Here is an 18923-nt window from a genome sequence, read left to right on the forward strand (position 1 = left end):
CACCAATACTTTGTTCAATATTTCTCTTCACCTGCTATCGATTGCTTCCCTGCCCCTAGTTTATTTTTCCCAAAGATAGCAGGACTTCCCAAACTAGCATAATTGAGAAAGTAAACTCCAGATGCATTTCATTTGAAGGGGGTGGAGGTTTGACAGAAGGTGTAATGAGATTTATGTCATTCTCCTGATGGATGAGCTGGCCCCGAGTGAGTCTCATTCCTACGAATCTTAGGCTGAAGATCATTAAGAAAGGGACAAAAAAAAAAAAAGACAACAGCAGTATTGATTTCAAATCAGATTACTGTTCTTACATTAGACTGGCTGATTTTTACTTTATATTGATGCTCATACATTAGATGGTTCTCCTGAGGCCATATGTACACACTGCTATTCTGCCAATTTACAGAAGCCATCTCTGCTCCGGCCCCCTCTGCTCCATTTACCAGTTGTTCTCTTAAAGTAGCTAATCGCTGGAGAAGATGCTTGGCTGCTATCTTTATTCCCAGCAGCATCATGGTCTTCAACAGATGATGATTTGTCAGCCTGATTATATTTCCAAGATGTTTCACACATTTAAAATCCTGCAGAGTTGGAGATGAATTCCTGAAACGATGACAAATATGTTCCTCCTGTTAAATGAGCAATAATTCATACAACACTGTGATAGGCCCGATAATCAAATTACTGCAGTGGAATGCTTTCGGTGTCCCTGTTTGCAGGAGGATACTGTGTTACTGTGTGTGTACAGTATATACAGAGAGATGTTATAGATATATATATATATATATATATATATATATATATATATATATATATATATATATATATATATAGTATATTGATTAAGGTCCACAGCAGGTCATTTTGTATCCAGTTAGTTTTGGATACTTGACATTGGTAATTGTCATATGTATTAATCTTGTCACATGTATAGATCTTGATTCCTCCAATTATTCTTACTTAGATATTGATATAAGCCAGTCATTTGGAATAATGCTCATTTCCCCCAGGGTCGTCTTATTCCCATCCTTCTCTGCCACTGTGTTATTTTTTTCCTTCCTTTCTGCTCCAGTTAACCTTTTCCACTCCACTGGTTACCTCCCTTCCTTCTGCTGGATCTCTACCTCTTCTGTATCCTTATACCATACATCCTTTCTGATTTACACTTCACTTACATCCCATAGTTTGTAGATGTGTTCTTTTACAATCATAAGCTCATTTATAAACAGTGGGCAAATTTGCACATTCTTCTCCTACCTGTAGGTTGAACAATGAAAGCAGACATCTGATTGGTTGTCATGGGTTACTGCCAAGGTGCAAATTCTTTTGCTTGTGGTGTCTGTCTAAAATGTGGTTTCCATGCAGGGAGGCAGATTTATCTATTTTCAAGATAAAAAAAAAAAGAATATCGCAGAAAAAATTGTAACAAAAATCACATGAAATAAAAAAATGAAATAAAGTTGTTTGAAAGTTGCAGAGCTTTATAGAAATTTGGCAGCATTTACTTGCCAAGTTTTTGCATTTTTAAATTTCTTTTTTTTTCACATATGACAACTATTCAGGTTTCCAAAATATATTCAAGTGTCTGTTATTTTTTTCTCAGATTGTGTGTAGTTTGATCATGATATTGAAGATTGAAATGGAGATAATACCTTATCTCCATTTCACCCAAATTGCATTACAAATCTGCAGCCAACTCATATACTTCGTTCTCCACCAAAAATGGAGAAAATGAGCTAAGATCTGATCCTGGAGCAACTGAATCTGTATTTTTAATAAAATGAATGGTCAGTTATAATACAGTATCAAAATAGCCTTGTAACTCTCCCTTATAAATCAGCCAAATCATTGTTGCTGTCTTCCTCCCAGAGAAAGAAGAACATAATGGGCAAATATTGTTTTCTTGTAACAGTCATATATTTAATAAGCTCTTTTCTCATGATACTTGCAAACATCTGTCGTTTTTCTTTAGTCTCAAATAGCAGCTGTGGTTTTGTTTCAGGTAGGAAACTTGGGACTGCTCTTCATGCTTCTCTTCTTCATCTATGCTGCTTTGGGAGTGGAGCTTTTCGGGAAACTTGGTACGTTTATGTTTTGTGTATAACTGTACACATGAAATAAAACCTTGTGTTAACTGGTACGTGACCCACTTATTCATACACTTGACTTTAACCATGTCACAGTTTGCAATGACGACCACCCATGTGAAGGAATGAGTCGCCACGCCACATTTGAAAATTTTGGAATGGCCTTCCTGACTCTCTTTCAGGTTTCTACTGGGGACAACTGGAATGGAATTATGAAGGTACAGTAGCACATTTAGTAAAATAAAACACACACATTAGTAATTGCAGCCTAGTAACATTCCGTTTTCTTCATACAAATGAAAGGCAGTAAAGTTTTGATCTCTGTTGGGAAATGGACGGTCAAGTTGAAAAGTCAAATGGAAAGTTGCCTGGTTGCTTAGAATTTTTAAGTAAATTATCGATGTTCTAAAGGGCACTGGAGGAAATCCAGTATAAACCACAGAGAAAAGTAGTGACGCCAGTTCATTCCTAATGTTTTTAAACTCATCCTTGATCTTGATACCTATTTACATGCTATGTAGTGCATTGCTTTTGCTCAGTAATATCTTTGTTTCTCGTGGATATAGTAGTGGCACGTAAGCATTCAAATTTAATTTGAATGTTATAAATTGCACTTCACAGTGTATTCATTTGGTTCATCCCCTATTAAATTGGCCTTTACACAAACAGAGGTTCCCCTAGGATTCTTTTATGAATCACTGTTCTTTCCCCGATGAAAACAGATTCAGTTGCTGTGGGAGTCAACCAGCTAACAAAGCCACATCTGACTTTGTCCTTATGTATAATTGGGCCAAAGAGATTGATTTGTTACACTGTCGACTTTTTCTACTCTCCTGGCAGGATACTTTGCGTGACTGCACCAATGATGATCGCAGTTGCTTGAGCAACCTCCAGTTCATCTCGCCTTTGTACTTTGTGAGCTTTGTGCTCACAGCTCAGTTTGTCCTCATTAACGTAGTAGTTGCCGTGTTAATGAAACACCTGGATGACAGCAACAAAGAAGCACAGGAGGATGCTGAGCTGGATGCAGAGATAGAAATGGAGTTAGCTCATGGCCTCTGTTCACAAACATCACCCGTTACTGGTTTAGATAATGGGGGACGCGGAGGAAGACCGGCCACTGACAGTCATCGAAGCTTAAAGTGTTTTTCTCCTGCTCAGGTAAGAGTCAATGGAATGGTTATGTCGGTATTTGAAGTTCCACACGCACAGTGGAAATATTGGGGATGCCATAATCAGAAAATACTTTGGTTTGTGCTACTGCCACATAACAAAAAGTATCTATGGTACCACTCAACAAATAAATATTAGATAAGTAAAGATACAAAAATATATAATAGAAGAAATAATAAGGAGAAAACACTCACAGTTCACCTCAGTCCCAAGGTGCAAAAACCAAAAACACTGTATCCAAAGGGTGTGAGGGTCTCCAAAAATAAAGAGGCAAATATAAAAAGTAGAAAAATTTATTAGGACATGAAGACCTATCGCGTTTCGTGCCTATAGGGGCACCTAACGCGTTTCAGCCTATGAGTAAGTGCCCCTATAGGCACGAAATGCGTTAGGTCTTCATGCCCTAATACATTTTTCTACTTTTTATATTTGCCTCTTTATTTTTGGAGACCCTCACACCCTTTGGATACAGTGTTTTTGATGCCATAATCAAACAAATATCCCCTACTATTTACACATGCATTAATAAAGTTATGTAATTTTTGTTTCAATAGAGAAACATAGTTTATACATTTTATAGGGTGCCCAGCTGTTTTTACCCATGAGCCACATTCAACTATAAAAAGAGTTAGGGAGCAACACAAGCATGAAAAAAGCTCCTGTGGATGCTACATAAGACATAGGATTGACTATTTGGTAGCCATATGAGGACTGGCAGCCTACAGGAGGCTGTGTTTGGCAGTACACCTGCTTTTTATACAACCAAAACTTGCCTCCAAACCAGGAATTCAAAAATAAAGTGCATGATTGTGCCACAATTACTAACAACACTGTTTTTTCTTTAGGAGAACTTGTGGTTGGATAGTGTTTCCTTAATCATTAAGGACTCTTTTGAAGGGGAATTAACAATCATTGATAATTTATCTGGATCAGTCTTCCACCATTACTCCTCCCCAACCGTCTGTGAAAAGTGCAATCACGACAAACAAGAGGTAAAATACTAAACGTCACACCCATGTGCCACTATATTAGTGTGTGCCATTTCCCAATTGTCACTATGGACCTGAATTGCACAATAAATACATTAATATGTACTTATTGGTAGTATATATCTCTTTTAATAAATTAAATGGAAATGATCTGTGAGCAGTCTTAGATGGTACTATTTAATAAAATAAGGATGAGTAGTACGTAGTCTGAAAATACATGAGATGGAAATCACAAGCTTGAAGTAGATTTTATTTTGTCTGTGAACACACTTCTAATTCAGATAAGTAAACTTAAACGTAGATTTCATGTGTAGTTACCCTTCAAGCTGCAATATTAGAAAGGAAGAATTTGAGAATGGTACAGTTAAACATGGAATGTCCCATGACAAATCTCCAATAATGTTTTAGGATTATTGAATATAATGTAAAAAATCATACAACAGAATCGGCACTGAAGCTGTATTTAGACACACGATTCAATCAGTATCGATCCACATCTAGTTCCATTTTTCTTTTCATTGTGTTAAGTAGGAGCAACATGATGTTTATCAATAAGCCCCAGAGATCAGTCATCAAAACATGGTTATATGTTACTCAATACCAATGATTCATAGTTTGTTTGGTTACTTACTTGTATCAACCGGAGCCCTATATAATTATTTCTATATGTTAATACACTGGAAAATGTATTATTAGTTGTGACAGTGAATTAATTCCTTTAAATTAATTTATCTTTTTCACCAAAAATGTCCTCCATGGGAGGATTTAATGACAACATCGACAGACACCTCCATTTTCTTTTTGTGATTGTAACTACCAGGCCTCCACATTCCTGCGGGTTCTTCCTAAGCATATATTCATATACGGATATGTGATGTGTGTGTGTGTATATATATTTTATTTTCAGACAAACTGCCCTGCAGAGCTTACAATCTAACAGGTAGGGGCAGATTTACTAAGGGTCGAATTTCGAAGTTAAAAAAACTCCGAAATTCGACCCTCGAATTGAAATCCTTCGACTTGTAATATCGAAGTTGAAGGATTTTTAGCGTATTCGATCGATCGAATAGAAATTGTTCGTTCGAACGATTAAATAGTTCGAATCGAACGATTCAAATTATTTTTAGCGAACAATCTAAGAATTTCAATTCGATCAAAAAAACTTAGAAAAGTGCTGCGGAAGGTCCCCATAGGCTACCATTGCACTTCTGTAGCTTTAATTTGGCGAAATATGAAGTCAAAGTTTTTTTTAAAGAGCCAGTGCTTCGATTATCGAATGGCCGAATATTCGAACAATTTTTACTTTGAATCGGAGTCGAAGTAAATTCGAAGTCGTAGTATCCTATTCGATGGTTGAAGTATCCAAAAAATGACTTCGAAGTTCAAACTTTTTTAACTTTGAAAATTCCCTTGAGCTTAGTAAATCTGTCCCATAGTGTATGATACAGAACAAATTGGTTGCTGGGTCGCAATGAAAACATTAATCCTAATAATAATTATTGTTAAAATAATATAATGAATACATTCTAATGTTAATAATAATCCTAATATTCTAGTGGTTTTTTTTTTTTGAAGAAGGAAGAAGGCAAATTATTCAAAAACTAAAAATAAGAGCCATTTGAAAAGTTGCTTAGAATTAACCACTGTATAACATACTAAAAGTTAACTTAACGGTGAACCACCCCTTTAACTATTGTTAGTCTTCTTTTGTTTTAATATATGTAGGTTTTAACAAAAAATAAGATGGGCATAACTCAGACTTGTTGTGAAACATTTAATGATGTACATTCTAAAACAGCTAAGAAATCTGGAAACTGTTTGTCATAATTGGCAGCTAAGCAGCTGAAACTGTATTGATCATTTCAGCTTTTAGTTACTGACGTCACCCTGCTCTCCTATAGATGAAAAGTCTTGCAGGTACAGGTACCCGTTATCCAGAAAGCTCAGATTACGGAAAGGCCATCTCCAATAGACTCCATTTGTTTAAATAATCCCAATGTTTAAAAATGATTTCCTTTTTCTCTGTAATAATAAAACAGTAGCTCGTACTTGATCCCAACTAAGATATAATTAATCCTTATTGGAAGCAAAACCTATTGGGTTTACTTAGGGGCAGATTTATCAAGGGTCGAATTTCAAGTTCATGGGAGTTTGTAAAAACTCCCATGAACTTGAAATTCGAAAAAAAAGTTCAATCAAACTTTTTTTTAAAAAATATAATTTTTCAAATTCGGGTGAATGGGATCGACCCTCAAACTCAAATCGAATTCAATTCGAGGTTTTTTACCAAAAACATTTAGATTTTTAGGATGTCTCCAAACAACCCCATAGGCTAAAACAGCAATTCGGCAGGTTTAGGGCTCTTACAGATGAGCGTTTTTAGCTGCGCTCCCCTGCGTTCCAGGTTCATGCATTCAGCCGCAGGGGAGCGCAGCAGTAGACTCATGTAAGCGGCGAACTCAGGTTGGGACACAGCATGTTGTATTTTTCCTGCATTCAGCGCTTACATGCGTCTGCATGAGTACAGCCCCATTGAAAAGAATTCAGTGTGTCTGCTCCTGCTCACCTAAAAACGCTCGTAAGATCCCTTAAGGTGGCGAATAGTCTAATTTGAATTCTTAAAGGGCCAGTACATGATACATTTAGAAATACTAATTTTTTCAAAAACTCTAATCGAATTTTAACAATTCCCTAATGGAATTACCCTAAAATAAACTTGAAAATTAGAATTTATAAATTTTAAATCAAAATTCTAATTCTCACTTCGACCCTTGATAAATCTGCCCTCTAATGTTTTCTACTAGACTTAAGGCATGAAGATTCAAATTACGGAAAGATTCCTTATTCGGAAAACCCCAGGTCCCGAGCATTTTGGATAAAAGGTCCCACACCTGTATGGCAATGGGTCTAGGCAGATTAATACAACACTGACAGTTTTAATAACCTTATGAGTTGTACTGACTCTACACACTGTAGGATAGTGTAAAATTCCTGCTGTCCTCTGGGCAAAACAGTCGGGGAAGATTGTAGGCTAAGCAGGACATGAGAAATGTCTGAATGGGTTAACTGCAAATCCCTATAACTAATAATGGTTTTGCTTAGGTCCAGCTGGCAGAAATGGAGGCCTTTTCTTTAACCTCTGACAAGTCCTCGTCAGTATTGACTGATGAACTCAGTTCAGAAGATCAAGGTGTCACGAGTCATTTAAAGGAGATGAAGGTAAAAGCATATTTTGTGTGTAAATGCAATTCAAAGTAGAGCAGCTTTTAATTATTTGACCTTATCCCCGTGGATTATCTTGGGCAAGCTCATTAAATGTAACAACAGTTCACTATATTTTTCATGTAACTGCTCTGCGGAAATGCCAAATTGCATGTTAATAGAAGGGTGATTCACTGCTGAAAAATTATGAATATTCAACCTCGTTGGCTCAGCCTACAACTGAGTAGCGTCTGAGCTCATGAACAAATACATATAAATGAGAAACAGAAATATACAGTATATTTTTACAGCTTTTTAATTGTTATGTGTAGAGATTCACATTGCTGTTTAGTCATTTATTGCTCTAGTAGCTCCTTTGGCAGAACAAGGACATTTTATGCATATGAAAAACACATTTACACTTTCCAATTCATTTTTTCTAATGAAATGCTGCTGTTATAATACAGAATTCCCAATTCTAATCAATTCTATAGAAAATGAACTGAGAACTGAACCTCGGAATTAGTTCCAGTAGACTAGCGACTGTGAGAATTAAGCAGTATGCACAAATGAAGGCAAATGTAGCCAGGGCAGTAATCTATAGCAACCAACCAGGAACCTTTAAGGCTCGACTACAGTTGTTATAAAGAATGAATGATGTGTTGAAAGCAATGATATGACCAGGGTACGTTTTTTTTCCATGTTTCTATCCAACAACAAAAGTGGTTATATCTGAAGAATCTGCTAGATCTCCTTTTAATTGGGAGAGTTTACAGGCTGAACTATACAATGGAGCCTGGACCTTGGACTTCATCAAAAAAGCAATATGTTGGTACCTGATGCCAAAAATCAAGCCTTGTAAACTAAAGAAACATCTGATGGTTCACAACATGCCATTTATTCCTAGGCTGGACAGGCTGATTATCCATAAACATCATATTCATGGGTGTGGTTATAATTAACTGATTATGCCATTCAAAGTCTGTATAACCCATAAGCTATGGGATCCATTATCCAGAAACCCAATATCCACAAAGCTCCAAATTATGGAAATGCCATCTCTCATAGACTTCATTTTATCCAAATAATCCAAAAGTTTAAAAATTATTTCCTTTTTTCTCTGTAATAATTGAACCGTACCTTGTACTTGATGCAAACTAAGATATAATTAATCCTTTTTGGAAGCACAACCAGCCTATTGAGTTTATTGAATATTTACATGATTTAAGATCCAAATTATGGAAAGATTCGTTATCTGGAAAACCACATGTCCTGAGCACTCTGGATAACAGGTCCCATTCCTATATATATATATATATATATATATATATATATATATATATATATATATATATATATATATATATATATATATCCATTGGAGGTCATCATCTTTTTCAAGTCACAGTTTTTTTCATTTTCCTTATTACTCCTTTCTTTTTCTGAGCTTCCCTTTTACCATTTCTTGGTTCATATTTTCCTCACTCTTGCACTTCCTTTTCCCACTTCTGGTGTAATTTATCCATTGGTCTTTTCTTAAATATCTTCCCATTCATTATCCTTTACTTTCTTATTCTGCTCTTCCCATTCCCATTTGGTCTGCTTGTACATACTCCCTTTTGCAATTTTCTATTATCTTGATCCCTTTCCCTTCTTATCAGACTGCCTTTCTTTCCTTCTTCCTTTTTTCATACACTACCTCTTAGGGGGTTATTTACTAAACTCTGAATTTAAAAATCCCCAAAAAAATCCTCATTTTTTTTATATATAAATTCGGAATTTTAAACAAATTTTTCGGAATGTATTAAACCCTGAGGATGGAAAAGTCCAAATCAGAAAATCCAGCATCTCAGACCTGTTAAAGTTGCATATAAGTCAATGGGAGAAGTCCCATGATTTTATGATGTGCGATCAGTTTTGTGCAATACGCCAAAAAAATAGTAGTAGATGAAAAATCCCCAAAAAATCGTGAAAATCAGATTTTTTCCTGCAAAGCAAATTTTCAGGAAAATGTAATAATAAATAAGTGTAAAAAACCCGAGCGAATTTGATCGGAGTTTTGCAGCAGAAAATGTTGAGATAAAATAGGACTTTGATAAATAACCCCCTAAATGTATTCTTAAATAAGAACTAAACCCTTAAAACCAGTAAGGCTACAATTGCCATTTTTTATATACAGAACTTACTGTAGCAGCCAAAAGATTTAACATCGCTATAACAGTAATGATCTAGGCCTTCAAAGTTGTCACATGAGCTCACCATCTTGTTTTTTATCAGGATTGTCAGTGACACTGCACATGCTCAGTGTGCTCTGGGCAGCTGTTGAGAAATTAAGTTTAGGGGTCATTGAAAATCATCAAGCAGAAAATTAGGTTCACCTGTCAAATAAGCTGATGTTATAGGGCTGTATATAGCGAGTGGTTCTCTAAGCTTAGATAAATGACAGCATCCAAGACTTACTGGAGGCATCTTCAGAGACACAGATCCGCATTGATAAATGGATGTGGTTGCCTTAGGTTGGTGCAAGAACCCAAAACAGAATGTGCAGCATTTCTACACTACTTCTATTTTAAGCTTTATTTCTCCTTTAATGTCGGTCATGTGTGTTTAACCAAAGGAATTAGGTCACTGCACTGTCATCTTCCCTTGCTCACAACATCAATTGCAGATTACTTTTTTTTATAAAGAATTCTGCAGCAAACTTCTCCTTATATTGGCTGTCACTGGTGACAGTGAACAGAATCGGCAATTGTAGGTGCCAGAAGGTATATTAAAGTAAAACAGTTATTAAATTCAAGTGACAGCTGTTTAAATTGTCACTGACACTTAAAACTGTCAGTTGGACATCTCTGGTAAGCAATGAATCCTAGAGGATAAGGACCAAGGCCAGTAATTGGGGCCACAAAAATAATTTTGCCCACAAGTTGGATGCCATTGTGGGCAGGAAGCAAAGAACAAAATGAATGCCAATTTGCCATTTCTTGCTTTCCTAGTCATAAATTACTCCTAGTGAGTGACATTTGTTATCATTAAGGTTATCATTGTAAGGTTTTCTATTGAATGACTGAATTGGAAACACAGTATTAATTTAGAAAATTAAAGGGGAACTATCCCGGAAAATGAAAATTTAATATATACAGTATAAGGTTTTTCATACTAAAATAAGAAACATTGTCAATAAAATCAATTAAATATTCTGCATCATTTCTAAAACAATCAAGTTTATGTTCACTATCCCTCTCTCAGCATCTGTTTCTTTTCATTCTTCTTCTTTCAGATAATCCTCTACAGTTAGATACAATATATCTTATAGGGGGGGGGCTTCCTTTCCTAGCAGATGTATTAGGGCTCACTCAAATAACTGATTCCAGTACAAACAAAATCTAACAAATAAACTGCCGTATGCACAAATTCTGCACGTAGAGAGACATGATGTCTGGTGATTTTAATAGAGTGAGCTCTAATACATCTTCTAGGCAAAAGGAGCCCCCCAATAAGATATATTGGATTTAACTGTCAATGAATATCTGACACCCAACTGCTGCATGAAGACAGAAGGAGACAACAGAATGAAGAGAAGGGATAGTGAAGATGCTGAAAGAGGGATAGTGAATATAAACTTGATTATTTAAGAAATCATACATCATTTTTAATTGATTGTATTTAGAAAGTTTCGTATTTCAGTATGTGGAAGCTGATACTAAATTTTCATCTTTGGGTTAGTTCCCCTTTAAATAAAAACCCCTCTTCTACAACCCCCACTATCGACTGAGACCAATTGATAATTTTTTCGGATTATCATTGTCACCTTAATTTGAAGTAAATCTGCCCCTTTAATTTTTGCAAATGAGAACGTATAAGGGTTACACTGGTGAGTAACAGACATTGGATGTGCCAGAGGCAAAGTTTGAAATATTTTGTGCTGAAGAACTGCATATTGGTACAGACACCTGCAATGCTGTCAGTGTTGGCCTAGGAATGTACTTTATACGCTTTTCCTGTTTAATGATAAGGCAAGAGCTTTAACCCACTCAAAATGAAATTATAGATATACAAAAAGATTAGTGGGGAAAGCGATTACATTAGCTGGGAAAGCAGATTTTTATAGAAGAGAAAATTTAGTGCTTCTAAAATTGCCCTCCGCAAATGTCTGTAGAGCCAATCTGCGAGGAACCACTTTCCTCCTTATTAGAGTCAAATAATAAAAGCTCTGTGGAATACGCCGTTTCATCCACTGGTTCTTCCAACTGTGTCTTTCGCTGTAATGAACCAAATTGAAGTGATGGACTGTATTTTTTCCTTTAAAATAACACCGGTTGCAATCAATCAATACAGCAGGACAATGTGCTCAACACAGACTCTATACGTGTGCGCAGGGCCGCCATTAGAAATCAGGGCCCCCGCCCACCCTGGTGACCAAGCCACGTCCAGACCCCGCCCACACCACAGTTAAAAGACCACACAGACATCAGTGCTAAAAAATTAACCCCTCACACATACAAGTTATAAAAAGCTATTGATGGTCAGGGCCCCCTTATAAGTTTAAAAAAAAAAAACATTGGTGCCAGGGCCCCCCATAAAAAAATTAAAAAAAAAAACATTGGCGCCAGGGCCCCCTTACAAGTTTAAAAAAATTGGGGCCCCAAAAAATATTCAGTAGAATTGAACTCGTGGATTCGGGACTTCGGCTATTTTCGTGGCTTCGGGTCTTTCCGCCACTTCGGGAGTTCGGCTTTTTGGCACTTCCGCATTTTTGGCTGTTCAGGCTAGCCGCAGGCTTCGGCACTCGCAAGGGGGGCCGGCTCTTTCAAAACTGCAGCACTGCCGGGCCCCCCTTGATGCCCAGGCCCCGGACACTTGTCCCCCCCCTGATGGCAGCCCTGCGTGTGCGTGCATATAGAAAAAGAGACACTCACAGATGGAGCAAACACGCAGCTCACAAGGCATACTACTACTAAACAGCATTCCTATTGTTTGAAGAGGTGTGATACTGATCGTCCGTTTTAATGGAATGTTATGACGGGATATGGAAAGCCATTTGAGTCAAGTGATTTTCTAGCATGGACAAATAATGCAGCTGAGATAGGTACAGAAGGGAATTTTAATAGATATGGGCAACATAACTATACATGGCTATGTTTGTTGTTATATTCCATCACAGCTGACCAATCATTTGCCTTTTTTTGTGCGTCTCATAGAAATAGTGTTTGCATACTTTTAAAAGTATATATAATAATTTATTTTCTTTTTGCTTTATTGCTCAGTAATTGCACCAGCTTGCATCTTAGCCTTGCCTTAGCAGCGACTCTTTAACTGCCAAGCATACTACATGCTGGCATACCACTGCTCACAGGCCTTCTATTGTTTTATAATCCAATGACAAGAATCCATAAGGGAACATGGCTATTTAACATAGTAAGCACAATTCAGCAGGAAAAAACAAGGGTATAGTGGCCCTTTTGGGTAAAGTTGTATATTTATACACTAATTGTGAATTCCTTTTGCTTAGGCCAGGGGCACACAAAGCCTTTTGATTGCTGCCTAGCTCTTAGGGAGAATATGGCAATCAATACAACCTTAACTCTTGGCAGCTGCTACCTTCCTATTGAGCTGGAAATCATGAAAGAACTCCTGTGATCAAAACAGCCCTTGGGGCTATTCTCAGGCTATCCTTTGAGTAGGTCTGTTCACTTCCCAGTAGTTGACAGTATCATACCTAACCTACACCGTTGCAAAGGAATAGAAAATAAGATTACATTGTGTATTTGCTCCTGAATGGAGTGAAAAGGTGTTTTGTTGGAGAGTTGTGTGGAATACTGAGGCTGTTCCTCTGGTGAATATGCTCCTGAGATAACATGTCTCTGTGGGCAATATTACATATCTATAAAGATTACTAATAGTAGTAGTAGTAATAGTAGTAGTCCATAATCCATTTGCTGTCTAAGGGCTGAACTCCACGATGCGTCAAGGAGCGATCCGTCGTCATGCGATGACACACACGTGACGTGTCAGATGTCCAGAAGATAAAGGAAGTGAATGAGAAATCGCAGGTAAAACTACATATATCCGACTGTCGGATGAAGACGCAGCATGAAGTTCAGCCCTTAGGGGACAGACCTTTTCTTGTGCTAATTCTAATAATAAAGTGTTAAATAAATCACTAATCAATAATAACAATATATTTAAAGCATATGTAGATGTGGTGTTTGTGCAGATGGCCTGTAGATGTCTAGTAGACCTTGGTCTTTAGGGAGAGTATGCTTTATCTGTTTATGCACTGAAAAAGCCATTGATAATTCTTTTTCTGCCTTACCGTATCCAGTAGCATATTTACAGTGTTGGGCCACATCCACATCACCACCACATTTATAGTCAACAACACCAGAGGTCACATGATCTGGTGGATTGGTGGTAGGTCCTTTGTGCATCTCATTTGACCAGACAAGCAGGGCCGGAATTACATACCGGGCACCCCTAGGCCCGCTGTTGTTCGTCGCCCCCCATCCCCTCCCTTTTATTTGCTCAAATTTTCATCATCGGGACCGGAGCAATGGGGATTGGCGCACAGGATATTTAAAAAATCGTATAACCTGCTCATCTCCAGTGTTTCTGAACAAATGTGGGTGTGGTTGGGCAGCATGCCGCCCCCTAAAATCCTGCCGCCCTAGGCCCAGGCCTTGGTGGCCTCTCCACAAATCCAGGCCTGCAGACAAGGCAGCTACTGAGCAGCATAGATTCTATTATACTGGCAACTTAATGCTCATAAATCCCTATATCTCCAACACACTAGATGATTTATTTGCAAACACACTGCAGTTTGGTATATCATTCTTGTACCTATTGATTTACACTATGATATTCCAGCAATCATGCCAGAGGGTAACTCTGATAGGCTTTGCCATTTGTTACACGTGTCCCAGACTATTGGAGCATACTGTAGCCTTGCTGCCCCTGCCAGAAGGGAGACAGAACCTGTGTCAGTGAGTGATTTATTTAAGTGAGAGGGGGGTAGAATAGAAATGTGAAACTGAAGACTTTTAGTATGACATAGAGAGGGATATTCTGAGACAATTTGCAATTAGTTTTCATTTTTTATCATTTGTGGTTTTTGAGTTTAACTTTGTATTTAGCAGTTCTCCAGTTTGTAATTACAGCATTCTGGTTGCTAGAATCCAAATTACCCTAGCAACCATGCATTAGTTGCATAAGAGACAGGAATATGAATTGGAGAGGACCTGAATAGTAAAATTAGCAATAAAAAGTAGCAATAATAATAAATGTGTAGTCTTACAGCCCATTTGTTTTTTAAGATGGAGTCAGTGACCCACATTTGAAAGCTGGAAAGAGCCAGAAGAAGAAGGCAAAGAATTCAAAAAGAAAAGATGAAAAAAAATTGTAATTCTATAACATACTTAAAACTTTAAGGGGATGTAAACCCAAAAAAATTAACTGCTGGAAACATACTCTTATATTAGCAGTTTTTGATAGTTCGAGACAGCTTTCAGCTTGACACTGTAGCTCAAATCCAAAAAAACACCATCTAAAAACCTGTTGAGGTCATGTCTGAGTCAATGGCAGAGGCCCCTTGAACCATTTGAAGATGTTAACAGCCTGCATGATGTTCTAGTGTTTTGCTCGAAAACTCGAATGATTTGAGATTTCATTTTTTCAGAGAGAGCTAAATAGAAAAATGAATTCAAATTGCAAAAGTGATGAGAAAAGCACTTTGAGTAAGCTCAAATCAATGCGTTTTATGTAAGATTTAGATCCGCTTTAAATGCATCCCCTTTAAAATGGAAAGTTTTAGTATCACTTCAAGCAGGTCATACAGTACATAAGCCAACCTTAGTCCTTCTAAACTAAGTCAGCAGCTCATTGGCCCATGTCCGGTAGCAAAATTATTGCTTTGCCAACCTATATCTATCCAGGGATTGGCAAAATATCCATGGGGTGGATTTAAAAATCTCATTGGACAGGGACTACAGCAGGCGGTTGAAGTGATCCTCTAGGCCGGTGATCCCCAACCAATGGCTTGTGAGCATCATGTTGCTTTCCAACCTCTTGGACGTTGCTCCCAGTGGCCTCAAAGTAGGTGCTTATTTTTGAATTCCAGGCTTGGGAGCAAGTTTTGGTTGTATAAAAACCAGGTATACTGCCAAACAGAGCCTCAATGTAGGTTGATGACAATCCACATAGGGGCTAAATGGTCAATCACAGCACTTATTTGGCACCCCAAGAACATTTTTCATGCTAGTGTTGCTGCCCAACTCCTTTTACTTCTGAATGTTGCTTACAGGTTAAAAGGGTTGGGGATCCCTGCTCTAGGTGGTTGATGTGATCCTCTACTTTCAGACCCATTTTTGATCCAATCATTGACCCAATTATATCAGCTCAGTATGGCCCACCCCCTGGCATTCTCCCCAGCTGAGCAGAGGTTTATATGTATTCCCAGCTTAAGAGAAGGAATACCTCCCTAATGAGTACATGACAGGACAGCAATGCACTCCAAGGTATTGCCATTTATCTAGAATGGAGAATGATAGTTTTACCAATGCCTAGAAGTGTTGCAGCAATGTGACTGTCCACTGAATACTCCACCTGGTGGCACAATGCAGCATCTTGATAAATATAAATACGTTATGGGTTGGATACAAAATGTATCAGTTAATAAAACTCGTGTTTTTTCCATTTTTTTAAACAGAGGGCTATTGAGAAACAGCAAAGAACCATTGCTCTGCTGATTGTTAAATATTGGCAAAGGTGACATTCATGTCATGACTTCTGTCAGACATATAAACAGCGATGTCTCTTTTTTCCATGAAACGCTGCCGTTGTGGTTTCTCGTAGGCCATGTCTAGGTTGTGACAGCAGCAGAAGCAAGCTACATTAATATTAAAGCTCAGTGCAGGGGAGACACGTACTAACCACAACTTCTTCCAATCTGGGTCACAGGCCATGTGATTATAGAATATCATCATGCGGAGGAGACTAGTTTAAACAGCCTCATGCAGAATTACAAAGCTGTAAATTAGGATCCACGAAGCAGATGCTGTCTGCCAAATTGAGCCTTCCACTTGCATAGGATAACTGGACGGCTACTCTAGCCAAGATGCTTCAAGCTGCGAGGATAATAAGTGCACCAGCTCCTTTGTCGTTCTTTAGAGCCTTGGCATCACACAGAGAGATTTCACTTGTGATTATACTACATAAAGACATGTTATTTTCCTAAAGATTTAGACTTTTATGATATACAGAGGAAGAACGGATAAACTGAACCATCCCCTAAAATGTAATTTTTTTTAGAAGAAAAGAAAACTGCCAGAGCTGTATTATGCACAGGGATACCTCGCCTACTTCTTTGGCCCCATTAGTGTTTGAGCACCTGGCCAGTGCCATGATAGCCAGTCATAACATGAGAAGAATGATAAAAAAACATGTTTTTGCAGTACTTGTGGTGAATTAACCAGGACAAAATGTGCACATCAAACAGGCACTTTGTGACACTGTTAGTCCCCAAATCACTAGATGCCTAAGGCTTTATTTGATTTTCTTCACCCCCCATACAACCAGCCAATAGTTAACTCTTAATAGTGGCTCTTATTGGTTGTCCTTGGATTACACTTTGCCCATGTTATTTTGTAGCTCCCAGTCTCTGTAGAGGTGCAGCTGGGTCTAGTATTGGTCCAGGAACCCACAGAAACCAATCTGCTTGTTACCATGGGTTACCTGTGCTCAGGGGTGTAACTACAGAGGAAGCAGACCCTGCGGCTGCTGGGGGGGGGGCCCAGGAGGTATAGGGGCCCCATGAAGCACTAATTAATTTACACTTTCAAGAAATATTAGTTACCATGGGTTACCTGTGCTCAGGGATGTAACTACAGAGGAAGCAGACCCTGCGGCTGCTGGGGGGGGCCCAGGAGGTATAGGGGCCCCATGAAGCCCTAATTAATTTACACTTTCAAGAAATATTAGTAAAACATTTCAATCTCTAGACATTTGAGGGCCTGAAAAATAATTTGCTGGCCAGTAACATCTAGTTACACCACTGCCTGTGCTATTTCTGCAATGTGAGAACCTTGCATCAGGTAACATTTGCATTTTCTACACCAGGCCTGGAATCTGTGGGTTCTGAGGGGGTTGCTGTTAGATGCTATAGACAGTCACTATCTAGTAGACTGGTGGGGGGCGGTTTGGGTCTACCTAAAATACCAGGGCCTATTTTGAATCCCAGTCCAGACCTGCTCTACAGTAGGATATCAACCCAACTTGCCCCATCCAGACACTGGTGTTAAGTGCAGGGGGTAAGGAAAATAGCAGAATAAATGTTGTGATGTCATTAATAATCATACAAACTTTCCATCTTTTACTCATGTATCATTGAATTGAGATCTTTCTAGGGATGCACCGAATCCAGGATTCGGTTCGGGATTCTGCCTTTTTCAGCAGGATTCGGCAGAATCTTAGGATTTGGTTTGGTATTCGTCCAAATCTATTGCAAAGGATTCAGGGGTTCGGCCGAATCCATTCGGTGCATCCCTAGAGCTTTCATTAAATTATCAACTTCATCAATTAAGAAACGTATGTGATACTTTGTGCCAGTTCTTACGAGTTTCAAGAAGTGCAAATCCCACTCCTGTTTTGATTTGTAGGATGGGCAAGATAGCCCGGATTCCTTGGCAATGTTTGGTGAGAACATCTTCCCGCTTGCAAGCATTCCGGGATCCCCAACAGCCGATCGATTTATGTGTGAGTTTGAGAAAGTCTCATTAACCCCGGCGGAGTCCTGGGAAAGCTGGCTGAAAGAAGAAAGCATCCCAGGTGAGCCTGTGCATCATACAGAACCTTTTTCTTAATGTGATGTATTGTTACAACAGTGTCTGGAAAGGCTGTACATTTTCAGCCCCAGTGTAAAAACCGCAGTGACCTTTATATAGCAGTGTTTCAGTGCAAGCCTAATGTGCCAGCATTTTGTTGACTATACACACAATAACACAGCATATTGTTCTCCGTGCTTTTTCTTTAGTGAATTAGCAAGCGCATTACCACTGTAACTAGGTCATTTATGGAAAGAAAGAAATCATTCTTCTGCATGTAAGGACTCATTTATCAAGAGTAAACTCAAGCTGGAGGCATGCTATGGGACACAATATTGCTCCCATTATCTCCCTGTACACTTTGCACTTGCACTACCCCTGGTACAGTGCAACAATGCTCTCTGTTCTTGCACCAGTTTCCCCTTTGTTAGTGGATAGTTTCAACTGCTGATTGATGGCTACTGGCAACTGCACCGATATTTGTAAATCAGTTCCATAATCTTGTAATAGTAGTAACATCAGATAATCTGTTGTCCACTTTCGGAAAATGCTACCATGACTTATTCTTTCTTACACCCACCAACCAATGGGCTAGGTGTGACCATGCATTTTTCTTAACTTAGTGTGTAATAACATTTACTTTATCATACTTATGGTTT

At 38.3% G+C, this 18923-nt stretch overlaps 1 protein-coding gene across 2 annotated transcripts in view; it reads left to right on the plus strand.

The window, feature by feature from the left end:
* The window catches only part of cacna1i.L (calcium channel, voltage-dependent, T type, alpha 1I subunit L homeolog), a 177907-nt gene that overhangs the window by 156024 nt on the left and 2960 nt on the right, over positions 1 to 18923 (plus strand). The window contains exons 28-33 of one of the 2 annotated variants that reach the window (XM_018258841.2): positions 2003 to 2081; positions 2184 to 2305; positions 2928 to 3248; positions 4106 to 4252; positions 7352 to 7468; positions 18100 to 18268. In XM_018258841.2, coding sequence (XP_018114330.1) covers positions 2003 to 2081; positions 2184 to 2305; positions 2928 to 3248; positions 4106 to 4252; positions 7352 to 7468; positions 18100 to 18268 — 955 coding nt within the window. The remainder of the gene's footprint in view (positions 1 to 2002; positions 2082 to 2183; positions 2306 to 2927; positions 3249 to 4105; positions 4253 to 7351; positions 7469 to 18099; positions 18269 to 18923) is intronic. The other variant, XM_041590722.1, reaches the window with a different exon arrangement.

Source organism: Xenopus laevis, chromosome 4L, assembly GCF_017654675.1.
Source record: "Xenopus laevis strain J_2021 chromosome 4L, Xenopus_laevis_v10.1, whole genome shotgun sequence".
NCBI classification, from domain to species: Eukaryota; Metazoa; Chordata; class Amphibia; order Anura; family Pipidae; genus Xenopus; species Xenopus laevis.